This window comes from Diadema antillarum, unplaced genomic scaffold (genome assembly GCF_040938485.1).
Source record: "Diadema antillarum isolate AM-2024a unplaced genomic scaffold, OU_Dant_1.0 seq00000825_RagTag, whole genome shotgun sequence".
Taxonomy (NCBI): domain Eukaryota; kingdom Metazoa; phylum Echinodermata; class Echinoidea; order Diadematoida; family Diadematidae; genus Diadema; species Diadema antillarum.
In genome coordinates, this window is record NW_027271702.1 from 47,554 (window position 1) to 62,213 (window position 14,660).

The 14,660-nt window shown below is 40.6% G+C and overlaps 1 protein-coding gene across 1 annotated transcript in view; it reads right to left on the reverse strand.

Annotated features, from left to right (window-relative positions):
• The window catches only part of LOC139740016 (beta-TrCP-like), an 81,519-nt gene that overhangs the window by 28,508 nt on the left and 38,351 nt on the right, over window positions 1-14,660 (reverse strand). The window contains exon 3 of the mRNA XM_071650610.1: window positions 886-1,072. Within this exon, the coding sequence (XP_071506711.1) occupies window positions 886-1,072 (187 nt within the window). The remainder of the gene's footprint in view (window positions 1-885; window positions 1,073-14,660) is intronic.

Genomic DNA, 14,660 nt, shown 5'->3' on the forward strand with positions numbered 1-14,660 from the left:
ACGGACGGACACACACACGTACGGAGCCCGTTTCATAGTCCCCTGCTCGAACTCGTTCGGTGGGGACAACAATCTCTTGTTTTCATTTAATATGCCTTGTCTACCCAAAGTGGACTACTTTAATAACGTAACTATGTCAGAATTTCAGAGCTTGGGTATTTGTTCCAAGTTCATCATGTCACTGCCAGCAACCAGGGATAGCCTGGTGGTAGTGTCACTGCCCGGAAGTACCCATATATCATCATCATATCTTCACCCCTCTGCTTAATAACCTCTTGCTTTCAAAAAGTATTTTTATACTGCACACTATTATTATGTGCAGTGATGGATTGCACTGACAAGCCTTGGCCAAATTCAACTCAAAGTGTCCAGTCTCCACACAGTACTCATTCAATAGTATACGGCTATGGTTATCTGTCACAGCTAGACGTACATGTATGTATGGTGACACGCCAAATTTGAGCTGAGTATTTACAGGCTCGACTACTAAACAATCGTGGCAGTGCACACTTTAGCATGTGGTGGTTGCAAAAGTATGTGCTGTTCCTCTGTGGAATTTTGAGCGCAAAACAAGGCAACGTGGACATACCGGTACATTGTATCAGCCATTATTCTGACCAATATCACCTTTTAAAAATGAATAAAGCTTGATAATCAAAATTTCAATCTCTCTCACCCCCCCCCCCCCCCCCAACCTTCAGATTGAGGACAACTCGAAATGGTAGAAGAGTAACCTGGAGGTTAGCGAGTTTTGTCAATCACAAAATTAACAATAAAATGCAAAAATGTTGTGAAATCTCTCATTCCAGAAAATATCATTTTACAATGTACCTGAGGGTGACATGAATGTCACACACGAAGGAAGAAAAAAGTTGTTCAACTTACCATCCTCTCCTCTCGGCCAGTCCTCTCCACAGGTTGTCTGTTCTCACTTTGTGCTCGATGAGTTTCTTCCATAGCATGCCGTCCGAGATGACCCGCTTCCATTCTTTGCACACGCCCTCCGCTGCACACAGGGACTTGGCATCCAGGTACGACAGGATCTTCTCCGCAACGTGATCCAGACCTTTTTCTGTGAGGAGGAGGAGGAGGAGGAGGAGGAGGAGGAGGAAGAGGAGAAGTAGGAGGAAGAGGAGGAGGAGGAGGAGGAGGAAGAGGAGGAGGAGGGAGAGAGGGGGAGCGGGAGGAGGAGAGTGAGGAGGAAGAGGAGGAGGAGGAGGAGGAAGAGGAGGAGGAGGAGGAGGAGGAGGAGGGAGAGAAGGGGAGCGGGAGGAGGAGTGGGAGGAGGATGACAAGAAGGAGGACAAGAATGAGGAAGAGAAGGAGGGAGAGGAGGTGGAGGGGGAGGACGAGAAAGAGGAAGAGGAGGAGGAGGAGGAGGAGGAGGAAGAGGAAGAAGAGGAGGGGGAAGAGAGGGAGGAAGGGAGGGTGACGAGAAGAAGGAAGAGGAGGGAGAGGGATGGGGAGGAGCGGGAAGGGGGGGGGGGAGAGGAAGAGAAGGAAGGGAAGAAGAGGAGGTAGGGAAAAAGAGAGAAACAAACAAATGATTATATTGTGTGTACCAGGGCTAACTGACATTTCCCTGTAATCATTCACTCTTAAACATGACTTTTTTTATGACAATAATTCCAAATCCCCAGGTAAGTTCTTCGAACAGAAATGTAATTGAGGAAAAGTTATAATTCTCTGGAATTACAAATCATCCAGAAAATATACACTTGTCACAGACAAGGTGACATAACACAACCAAATATATTACAGTCAACAATTTGCATGGACATGATCACATGATAGCAAAATATTTGTAATGTTTTCCCACTGGGAGAATATTCTGAGATGCTTGCCCTTATGCGAATATTTTCATGGAAACCAAAGGCAAATGAATACATATGATACCCAATGGGAGTATGATTAAATTATTTACACATATGCAAGTAATAGGATTGGGTATAATGCATAATCATGGAAGCTGAGCTATGCAAAAATGCTGCGAGTTCAGTGACTGTAAGGAAATGACTTCCACAAAGAAAATTCAAGTTAGACGACGCATGCTACTCTCAAGGTACGTTAACTTTAAAAAAATGTGCAATATAATATGCAAACCTCAAAAAACGTTCAGCTTGAACTCCCAAGTTCATTGACCCTACCTGCCAAAATATTGAAAATCCATAAAAATTCCCGGATCACTACCAAAATTTAATCATCTGTTCCTTGTGTTATTCTCAACCTTTCTTGTAAGTTTTTTTCCAAATCCATTCACAGCTTTTTGAGTTATTTTGCACACGGACAAACAAACCAACGCCGATGAACACATAACCTCCTCCCTTGACGGAGGTAACAAGCAACGTACGGTAACTGCACTTACATTATTTGTGAAGAATTTCAATTTTGGCGAGGTTCTTGACTAACCAATCAAAAACTGTTCCCACCTTCATGAGACAGATCTTAAAATTAATGGTTCAATTATCTCTGAAGGACGTCTTTTATCATCCAGGAACTGCTGGTCAACACAGCAGCCAAACATAGCTTCTCTATTCATAAATCAATTTCCACGCCAATCAAATATAATTAAAGCGGCTACAGAATTTGAGAACATTCCAGGAATAACGACATGACTGAAGTACATGTAGGTACTATGCCCTCCCAAGCTAGTTCCTGAGCAGTATATGCATCCAAGGAAATCAGAATGCTGGACTTTCAGCTCCTTTATAGGGGAAGTTATCTTTAAGTATTAATTTCCATCAAAGTACTGACATATTTGTTCTTTCTCATCTCTTGACACATCCGTGGGATAAGTGCCAAAAAGCCAATCTTAATCTCAAGTGACTTCAGAGTTATAATAGCGATGACACAGTGACTGAATAGCAGTTTACCAACCTGCACATATTAGTACTAACGGTGCCAATCAGTACTATCCAATCCCCTGAATCCCCAAGAAAATTTTGTCCACAATGGGTTTCTGTATAAAGCTAAACCTAGCCTCTCCACAGGTGGAGAGAAGAAGTCAAAATAATCCCATGAATATCTACTCTGATTTGCTTTTAAATGATTTTTCTGTTTCTACGGCTGGTACAAAATGGTACCTCAATGAATGCAACATTCAATACAATTATCACAGAAGCTTGCAAAATCTAGAACTGATAGCTTTACATTATTGTATATAGGTGTATAAGAATTAGCACATGAAATACCATACAGGAGATATAACTGGTAAGCACAGGTTTAGACCTGCAAACCTGTAATACGCTATTAAATGCGCATAGCATCTCCTCCTACACTTGCATTTCGAGATGCAAACTTAATACTATCGTGAACTAAAGCTCTGAATGGTAACCAATATAAAGTAATATAAAGTAAAAAATGACAGGAGTTGTTGACATACTGCTGAACACAGCAGTCTCTGATCTAATAGATTAATGAATATTCTTCACATGGAATATTCTCATTCCTGTTACAAAACTTGCGTTCATTTTTACAAAGACATTTTAAGCACACACTAATAAAACATTTTGTCCAATTCACTGTCACTGAACAGCAAATCAATGAAAATGAAGAGACAGACAAGGTTTTACAATTACATGCTTACAATGTATACATGTACTGTTACAATGCTTTTAAAATGCAAGTCACCAAGTCCTTGCTATGCACTAAAACTTGCATTTATCACATTAATTTTGTGGAGACGGAATTTCAGCAAAGTACGATGGCACAGTTAGTCTGTGGTAGTTTTTCTCCGAGTCAGTCTTTGCTTCTGCAGAGAATAATTCCCTCTGAGGGCTGTTGTACATGACCTAAGCTTTCAAGAGCTGTATGTTTCATTGATATACTGGGACAGTATATACTTCAAATTTCCCAACGGACAAAAACAAAAGACTAAATCACCTACTTTCAGAGTGCTAAATACATCACAGCCATGGCATAGACATTAATTGGATGATAATGCAAAGATAAAGCCACCCATACACAGGAACTCATTCCTCTGAACACTTCTAAGTGATTGCTATGTGAGTTGTCGTTTTTTTTCCGACATTTGTTTTTCTTCAAATGTGCTTGCCATATGTGACAAGGGAAATGGATGGTATGCGGAACAAACTGAGCTAGCGAAGCATCCAACACATGATGGCATCTTGGGCAACATCCAACACAAGGGCAAGCTGGAGGGTGTGTGATTGAACTTGTTGCTGTTGGGGTGAACAGACAGGTGTGTACAGTACAGCCAGCACTGGTCCCCAGGTCCATCCTGAAGTATATACCACAGGGCGGGTGCCCGTCCGTCTCTGGGTGATGCACAGCTTGCATCGCGAGGCGGAGCCTTTGCGAGTCAAGGAGGCCTATGCAGAGAGAGGGTCACGGTATCAGCTGCATCACACGCAGTCCCATTAAACCATCCCCTACTCACCAAACTTCCACATGATGCCCCATGGGCCGAACTCTGTGTGCTCACGGAAGACGGTGCCTCGCTTTGGCCAACAGCCTGCAACTGCACACATAGGGCACATGTACACAGTGTTCTTCGTCTTTGATGCAGGAAAAACAGCAACAACAACAAGAGCTGACATCCTTTCCACACACCGTACCCTGGGATACAAAATATGGCTGCTGCATAATGGACGACTCTTTTTGATTCATGCCATGCAAGTGAGATGGAGATGTCTGTTGTTGCTTTTTTTTTGTTTCCTGAAACAGGATTGGAAAAAGGAAGATGGGGAGAGAGAAGGGGAGGCAGACAACTTCTGTTGCTCACACACATGACCTTAGACAAGGTATAGGTTGACCACACTGCAGTATTCAACTCTGAGAAAGCAGGGCACTTTGCCGTCAACTTTTACGGAATATTACATTTCTTCTGCATAATGTGCATTATTCCCTTCCCTCTCATGTGTCTATGTTTCATGTTCCTTACTGTTTTCCAGTTCATTTTTATCTGGTGCACAGAATGACACCAAAACTCCAGCTTGTCGGTACCTTGTCCTTGGAGGCCGTACTAAATTATTCACGTATGTATGTGAGATAAGACGGGGAGATCTAAGCCGGCCCTACAGAACAGCTGTGTCTCAACGGGCAATCATCATATTCTCCTCATATCTTATGTGCATGTGTGTGTGTGTGTGTGTTGGTGTATGTGTGTATGTGTGTGTTTCTGTTTGTGTTTGTGTGTTCATACAACATGTCCATATGATGTTATGAATAATTGGGCAAGAGCTATTGAATAATTCAGATGAGTAATGCCATGGGAAATATGCCCGAGCTAAATCATATCATGCGCCATACAACTTTCATTATTCAGCAGGCAAAGACCGCTGCTGATGGTAACTTCACCCCCACCGCAGCGTTCCAGGTAACCAATGAAGAATGCGGCAAGCTGATTGGCTGTTTCTCTGAAAGATGTGATTGTATCAAATCAAGATATAGTTGACCATAAGTGCACTAGGGCCCTGTTCTCATTACAAGGAGAGATTCAAAAGAGTGAACATGAGAACAGCATGGATAATGGAGCAGTGTGAACGGGGAAAGTGACGGGGAGGATAATTTGGGAGATTCCCTTGTTCACACTGCACTAACAGACCCTATTTTCTACTCCATTTTGACACTACTGCACAACATGTTGAGTTGATGCATGAGAACTAAAAGGTAAGCTGCCTGTCACATTCAGGCTTCTTGTACATTGCAGCATTATTTAGAGGATGTGCTTTTGCACATTACTCATGAATACATTCATTACTTGTGGATAACATTCATTGTTATTTGGGATGGAATTAACAGTAAGAGCCTGTGTCGTGCTATCACTTTGAATCTCTTATCAATGCATAAATGTGCAAGTCTTCTTACCAAGGTGCTGAGCGGAGTGGGGAGCAACACTGGGCAAAACCTGTCTCTTGTGAATAAAAATAAACTGATCAACATTGACTTCCCTCGACATTTAAAGGTACATGTCACATTCTGTACCTATCATCCCATCTACATGTATTCCACAGTAATTTCATTTTCACACAATATGTGACCCGCTACAACAAAATGGTCCTAAAGTCGCGCACGGTCGAAGCCGTGAAAATCGAGTTTGAAGTTAGAGCATCAAAATTGGTCAAAACTTACGATTTTCTGAATTTGACATATTATTAGAGTCTGACATGTCTTCTATCATCTGTCGAAATTTTGAAGCAAAATGATGAAAGGAAAGACCAAAAAATAGCGTTTTTCTGGGCCATGTTTTTTTGGCGTTTCAACGAAGCAGAAACTGGTTCGAACATTTGGATTGAGCGCCACACATAGGCTCCGCCCCTAACAATGACCAGAGTGATCTCATTGGTCAGTTTGCTGCTTGCCGCTAACCGAAGCGTGAAGCTCGCACACAGCCCAGTCGACTGGTGCGTGCGGGCGGGTTGCGCTATGCCTAGCCGCTTCTCCTGACATCCTGGCCACTGATTGGTCGGTGAGGAGACCGCCGACGCTGTGTTTGAATGAGCATTTCGGGGGTTGCTAGGGCTTAACTTCTATTGTCCGGAGGTGAATACTGGCTTGCGTGTCTCTTGATTGTGATTGCGTCGCAAGGAGAACTTTTAGGGCGCTTTTCTCGAAACAGTGATTTCCCAGACGTCTTTACATGCTCTCTTTTAAACATCGATATCTCCGCAGCCGATTATTTCTATGAGACGTGTTATATATCAATTTAAAGCAGAAAGATTAAGGAATTGTGTCATGCAATTTTCAAATAATCGACCTCGCCCGACTTTAGGATTATTTTGTTGTAGCGGGTCACATATATCTCCCATCAGCCCAAAATGCATTACGACAAAGGACCCACGACTTTAAACGGGCAAGTGCCCAATCATACTCGTGCTCATGAGACACAGAATTTTAGTTGCCAACAAAAGTGAAGGCAAGCTGGTTCTAAAAAAAAACACACCCTCTAAGTTAGAGCATAAATGTGCAATTATCAATATGTATGACCACATCTACTTGTTGATTTTTTCCATACAGTGCACTTTATACAATTTGGTCAACAGCAGGTCACTACTTGCACTGTATTTGGTTGTGAGTACACCAAAATCCTACACAAGAGCGTAATGGCAGTTCCATTTAGGGAACCTCACTGCTACGTGGGACAGTGAAGCCCTTTTTACACTTGTGTTTCTTAACCCCGGACTTTCTCTGACCCAGGACTATCGTTAGTCCCGTACCAATTTTTTCAGCTTTTTACACTTGCCAATTAGTCCCGTACTATCTCTTGTCCGGGGCTAAGGAGAAAACTGACCTTTTTACACTTGTATTTCTTAGCCCCGGACTTTCCAAACCACATGAATATTCATATTTACGCTGTGTACTGTACACGTACACGCACGCACCGGCAGCACTTGATTACATCGTCTCTGATTGGTCAGTGAGGGTCGGACTTTGTCTCCATTGCTTAGCCCAGGATTATTTTTTCGTTCTGTTTACACTCACTTGCTTGGCACCGCAATTGCGGTGCTAACCCTGCTATTTTGCAGGGCCAGATAGTACCGGACTATCGGTGGGGCTAGCCCACTTTGGCAAAAACGAGTGTAAACAGAAAGTGGGCTAAGGATAGTCCCGTACCAACGGTGGGGCTACGGCCCCCCCCCCCCCCCCCCTCCCCTTAGCCCCACCATTGGTGCGGGACTAAGCAAAAATTCACAAGTGTAAAAAGCCCTTGAGCTTCCAAAATTCAGCACAACCCTATCTTTCCTCTATCAGGATCTCATTGTAACAAATGAGTAGCCAACAGCAATGACCTTCATAAGATGTAACTGAACACAATGGGATTGATTTTTTTGACAATAAATCTGCTTGCTATGATCTTGTTCTTTCTGATGTAACAATCAAATTATTTTTCTAGGCAAATATTTTTGTTTTTGCTTCACTGCATGTACATTTGGGAGTGAGAGCTCAGATATTTTGTTTTCTGTCATACTAATTCATGTTAATGATGTATAAACAAATGTCACAGATATTGTAACTGTGATGAACAGCTACAATGTATTGTCCTTATGGAATACGCAATTTAGCATACGGGTCATTCCATGGGGTTGGGCCTGCTCTAGATTTTCATGTTGTGCAGGGAATAAAAGTCATATTCTGAAAATTTTATCGAATAATTGCTTGTGGTTTGTGGTTATTCTTGGAGAGAGATGTGTGAAGAATTATTTGATGAATAAAAAACAAGCCTGTGTACAAATTTATTTTGTCTGTGACTGTTTCATTGTTGATGTCTCATGGTTTTTTTGTGGTACCAGTTGTGACAAAAATATATGCCATTTTCATGGCAATGTAATACAGAAATACACAACCTTTCAGCATTATGCCTATCATAATTAAGAGAGGCAAGGTGACTTCTACAAAGACTATAAGGCACATAAACATGTGTCACAAAATAAGAACACCAGAGCATCTTGAAGCAACCTCATACCGATGTTACAAACGAAGTCCGCGGCGATTTTTGTTGTAACATCGGTATTGCATGGTTTTACATACACTTATAATCATAATATGATCAGAAACTTGATTTCTATAATTAGACTCATATTTTAGGAGTATTATTGTCCAAAAATTAGCATCAAAAAGCTCCAAATAAAAAAGAAAACACAGAACATATTACCGTACTTCCGTCCGAAGTCCGGCCTCTTCGTGTAACATCGGATAAGAAAGTCGCGCTCGCGACAAAAAGAAGAGCTACTAACTTCAGCAATCGTATTTACGTCACTGGCAGTACTTCCCCAACGGCGGGAAGACCACTTACAGCCCGTTCACACCTACCTGGACGGCGCAAGACCCGTTTTTCTGCTGTAGTCCGTGTTACATCGGTACGTGAATTTCGATGTTTCCGATCGGGAATTTCAATGTTTCCGATGTCAATCAGTAAGCTTGTACGCTATTTTACGAAGTAAATAACTTTTGTCACATTTTGTAAACTGTATTGGAGGAAAAAAACGATATTAAAACCACTAAACTGGCCAAATATACGGTGGACGATGATGCTGTTAACACGCTGTAGTCCCACATACTGAGATATTTGTTACTTGTTCATGTTCGTAATTGTGATCGCCAAATTTCCCCTTTTATGCCCGTCTCTGCAAAAGGAGTATGTGTTCCTCTCTTAGAAAACTGTACAAAAGTATGTCCAGTGTATCTTCACGGCAATATAACATTATTTTACCTCCCGATTCTTGTGAATTTTGGACCTTACTTATGTCATTCGTATCTACCAAGTAGATGTGCTGAACGTTAGTACGGTACTATGAAGTTGGAATACGTAGACGTCCAGACTGCGTCTGAGCTAAAGAAAGAGTTTGCCCAATTTTGTTGTTGATATTTTGGGAATTAAGAGCTGTTAGATTCTTTCTCTTGAACAGATTTACAATGTCAGTGTTTTCCTTTCAAGATTTCACTGACCTGTTAATAGTGTTAGATGGCTTTACGGTGCTCTGATGAAGCAGTACATGGGTTCACTGTTTCCATTCCACGTTCACCCACTGTAAAGTCTCAAAGCTAAAATGCCAGTTTCATATTCCTTTTGGGTAGGTAATTGGTAGGAAATAGTTCCATGTGTACCGCAATCAAAATTGGCATAATATTGGTCTATCCTATCCTAAAAAGAGGGCAAAAATTTTGAATTTGATGGGGATTGAGTACCGTAAAAAAAAGGGGGGGCCTAGTATTTTGTTGAGGTCTATTTGGAATAGGACCGTAACCGTAAACCTAACCCTATCCCTAACCCTAGCCATGACACTGGGGGCAGCGCCCTGCCCTTGGCCTTGCTAGCTTGTTTTACATAGATGTGAGAAAAAAAAATTAGCGTAGAATATGAAAATGATTTTTTACATGCTATATTATTATTAATATTATTAACTTTACTGCTGTACATCATTTTAAGCGTAACCCATTTTTTTTTTTTTTTTTTTTTTTTTTTTTTTTTTTTTTTTTTTTTTTTTTTTTTGGTGGATGGTACACATGGAACTGTAGCCAACTGGTATGACAAGAGGTAGAAAGGTAAGCAAAATTGTCCAAATTATTTAATTCCATTCATATACACAGATACATCAACAGGAATATAAAGAGTACACAGACACAAATTTTCTGTTAATTCTTTCATTTTATTTCTCTTCACACCTTTTGTCCAGTTTGTCGATGAATCTGCCATGGATCCTCCTCTGCCGCCGCTACGTGATTAAACTACGTGAAAGAGTGAAAAGGGCACAGCCACAGCACTCCACAAACAGAGAGAGGAAGCTGACAAAGCAACACCAAAGAAGAGCGAACATAACAAACTAGACAAAAAGAAAACTGCACGGAGGGAAAATGGACATTGTAGAAAAGAGCAGAAATTAACTTCAAACAAAGAACATGGAGAAGACAAGAAAACTTGTATGATTTCTCTTTATTAGTTTTCATAGTTGAGTTGACAGTTGATGAAGTTGTTAGTCAGAGTACCGGTATATAAGGTCAAATTGTGAAAGGCTCGACATCATTCTTCTTATTATTATTAAGTCTACCTTCTTTCATACCAGAGTTACAAAGAATTGAAGTCTGTGTAACATAGGTGTTGTTCCAAAGGTATACAGCAGGTATAATTCCAAAGAACTGTTACATTAGTGTTATTCATGGGAACATACATAAAGTCTATGTGTGTAGGTTTTAACATCTGACACCACAACAAAGGAAATCAGTTGATATGTCATAATGTACCTATGTTACGAAGACATACTGTCCGTGTAACATAGGTAGTATACTGTGGACAAGGTTGTAGTACGAAAACCCCTGATGATAACAATAAAATCATGTTTTCACTTGAATGTCCATACAACTCACTTGCCTCGACTGTAGTTTTTTAAAGAATATTGTTATTGTGTCACTCTTGAGGAAAAAGTTAAACCTTTGGTTAAAATTGTAAATGGTTTGTAAAAAAAACATGTTAATAAAAGTGTCTTGCAGTTGATATCAGAATGGACAATCTTACTAATAATGATCTCGTGTGCCTGTCAGATAACATGTTGATGTGTTATGGTGGAAAAAAACTGGGATATGTTCATTGTTATCATTTCAGAACACAAAATTATTGATGATGTCATAAAATGAAGTCCATGTAACGTAGGTATTTGTCATACCTGTTTACCCATGCTGACTGAAAGTGTGCGAAGTAATAAACAGATTTCTAGTGGAATAAGTTGAAGAATGGGAGTAACAAATCAGGGGGAAAAAGAAAATTTCAATTTACCCAACTTGAATTTTCAACTTGTATGTCACAATTTCAGTCCCAACCCCATGGAATTACCCATACCTTTCAATGATCAGTGAGTCACATAATGTAAAGAAACAATAAGCCTGCGATAAAGAAGTACATCCATGTAGAAGTCATTAACACTCTGCAAATAATTGAAAAAAAAAATTCTGTGCATTTGCATACATGTGCAAATACACACAATGTACATGCATACCAAGGAGAACTTTGAAACTTTGAATTCATACATTTGAAATGTTCCTTGATCAATATTGAATTGAACCAAATTGAATTGAATTGAATTAAATTGAATTGAATTGAATTGAATTGAATTGAATTGAATTGAATTGAATTGAATTGAAGTGAATATTAAAGAAGAGGCAGTGTCACAACTCAGAGCAAGATCAGAAACATACCATTTTATAAACGCTGTGCTGTGTGGAATAAAACTGTCTCAAAGAACCTGGTCTTATGACTAAAGGCGTTGCAGTATCTGCATACGATATAGTATGTTTTTGAGAAGCTCCAGCATCATCAATTGACTTCATGTTAAACGGGTTTCTCAATATTCATCTTTGTAATATCCATCCTTGCCCTGGGCTAAACATAATATGCAAACACACAATTGCATGGGTGGGGCTGTTAAACCATAGATGCAGTCAAGATTGATTTTGTGCGTCACAGCCAGTATACTGTCCCTCTTCTCTTTGTAATCCTGTACAAAGCAATGTGTATATAAAACCAAGCTTCCTTTGTATTATGTATAGTTGTATTAAAGTACATTCACTACATATACACAGTACCAACACTGGAGGATTCCTATTCCGTATGATTATAAATACAGCAAAATCAACTTCAAAAAGAAATTTTTGTCAACAGGCCTACTGTTCACAGAGAGAGAGAGAGAACAAAAAAAGGGAAAAGTGAGAGAGGGAGAGAGAGAGGTGACCTACAATGTCAAAACAAGAAGAAAAGAGGCAATATGATACTTAAAGGCGCATAGTCCCGGTAGTATAGAGGGCGCTGTTGATGATAGCGCCGATCACCGTTAGCATTGATATGAAGATTACCGAAGTTGAGCTGTCATAAGTGCGTAGGTGTTGCTACGTAACATTGCCTTCGTTGTCTTCTCTGCGCATTGCGCAGTCTGTAGTAATGCCAGGGTGCGTGCTTCTTATTATGACATCACAAAAGAAGCTTGCTAAAGCTGTCATCCCCCTCAGCAGAATCATGAGCCGAACTGTGATCGGACCACTGACTACAGTGGATCGGACTTCTTCGGACTCGGGGAAGTGGGCCACAGCGTAAGCGCTAAAGAGGAGTCGATAGCATAGGTCTCTATAGGAAACTTGCGCCGTGCGCCCGCGTATGCATTTGACTAAACCACCGGGAGCATGCGCCTTTAACACATAAAAGTGAGAGAGAAAAAAAAACAAACACCTAAATCATACATGTTAGTATGTACACACTAATGCAACTTTTGCTCTGTCCTTGATTTGATCACAGAACTGACTACTCAGTATCCCAAAAGTCCAGAGAGGGACAATAAAGAGCGAGGGAGTCTTTAAACTCCTGGCACATGCCCTGGATTGTGGACCTGATGGTAACGTGTTGAAAATTTATGTAAATTTCACCCATAATGGATCCCTTCTTGACACACAATTCAATAGAAACACTTGCCCCACACCCATGCTCATTAAGCCTCAGGTTTTGGTAGCTGCATATTTAGTTACCTAGCAACCAACAAGTCAGTCATATGCCCATATCATCTGAGACACCACAGAAAGGTAGGGTAGCTGAAAGGAAGGCTATCAAACTGACAAAACCTCACATCATTAGGCCCGTTCACACACAACGGAAATCGAAATTACAATCGCGATCCAAATTTCGATTTTTTTTTTTTCCGACCGTTCATACACAGGGAAAAATCGCACTTCGCAGCAAGGAAAGAACGATCAGTGGCCAAATTGCGCATGCGCGAAACATGCATGACCGAAGACTGACCCCACAGTCCCAATAGAGTTTCGCGCGCGCGATTCAAAGAGACTCGATTTTGTAAACAAGCAAAATAATCGCGATTATTCTGAAAAATCGCACTAATAGTGCGAGTTGGATCGCAATAAGGATTGCGGTAATTAGTGAGATTTTTCTGTCCACACACGAAAAAATTTCGAAATTTTGATCGCGATAAGAAAATCGATTTTTAAATCGCACTTTTTCCCTTGTGTGTGAACGGGCCTATTGTCATAGTGCTGATATTTTGGAGACACCTTTTAATTTCCTCCACTTCATGATTTTGCTATTTGAATCCTATTTATATGGACTCTAAAGATATTGTCATGAATAGCTTTTGACATATTCAACAAAGCACAGTATTCCTGGAGTTTTGGGCCCAAGTTCCAGAAGTTCTTGACAAATCACATGAGAGAGCCCCTGCAATTTGAATGTGAATTGCGCTTGTTGCAAGTACCTGTTATCTGAGAATACTATTTTGTGTGAATAGTTTCATTAGACGAAAAGCTTTTGAATGAGAATTTCTTTTTTTCACGTTCCGACTAGATTTTGCAAATATCACACACGTGTATCTCAAATAAAAAGCCATGACTATAGAGTATAAAATGTGTGTACTTCTATACTCTTTGGCCATGCATGACCGCCGATTGTAAGCAAATGAATGAACGAACGAGGGTCGGGGGATTACGTGCATTTCAGCGGTTACATTGTACATACTTTGCATGGCAGTGCAGTGCGTGAGCAGTGCCGATGGCCATAAAGTGTGAACGATGAAGCAATCGCGAATAACGCTCAAGATTGTGGATTACTTTTATGCTCAACTAACTGTACAAGCTGTATACATAAACAAAAACTTGCGTCTTGTTGAACGGTGCGATTGCATTCTATTTCTCCCTGATCAGGGCTGCTCTTTTTCTTTCATCTGACCCTGACAATGCTTTTTTTTTTTTTTTTTACTGGTCATGTCGGACCAGTAAAATTGGCAATTCCTGAAAAGTTACTAGCCGGGGTTCGAAATTGGCGATGGTCCACTGGCCATTGGCCACCCAAAATCATGTCGGACTAGCTAAAAATCATAAAATTCTGAAGTAACTAGTCCGTCTGGCTAGCCAAAATATTGCTTCAGTGTCAAAATTGATTCTAAGTAGTCCGCCTGGCTAATTAAAAAAAAAGTTAAGTGCGACCCCTGGGTGCTCACTTAAGCCCGACAATGACTTTAACGGTCTGGGACCGTCGGCCCGGCGCCAGTGTGCAGCGTTGGATAAGGTCCATAATTGAAATAAATTATGTGGGGTTTCATAACTTGTTGTGAAATAGCAATCTCTCTGTTTACACTTGTATAACATCTGTCATAACTACCAAATTCCACAGCCTCATTCAGTGTTATCCTTTTATTTTGCTGACTACCTTTTTG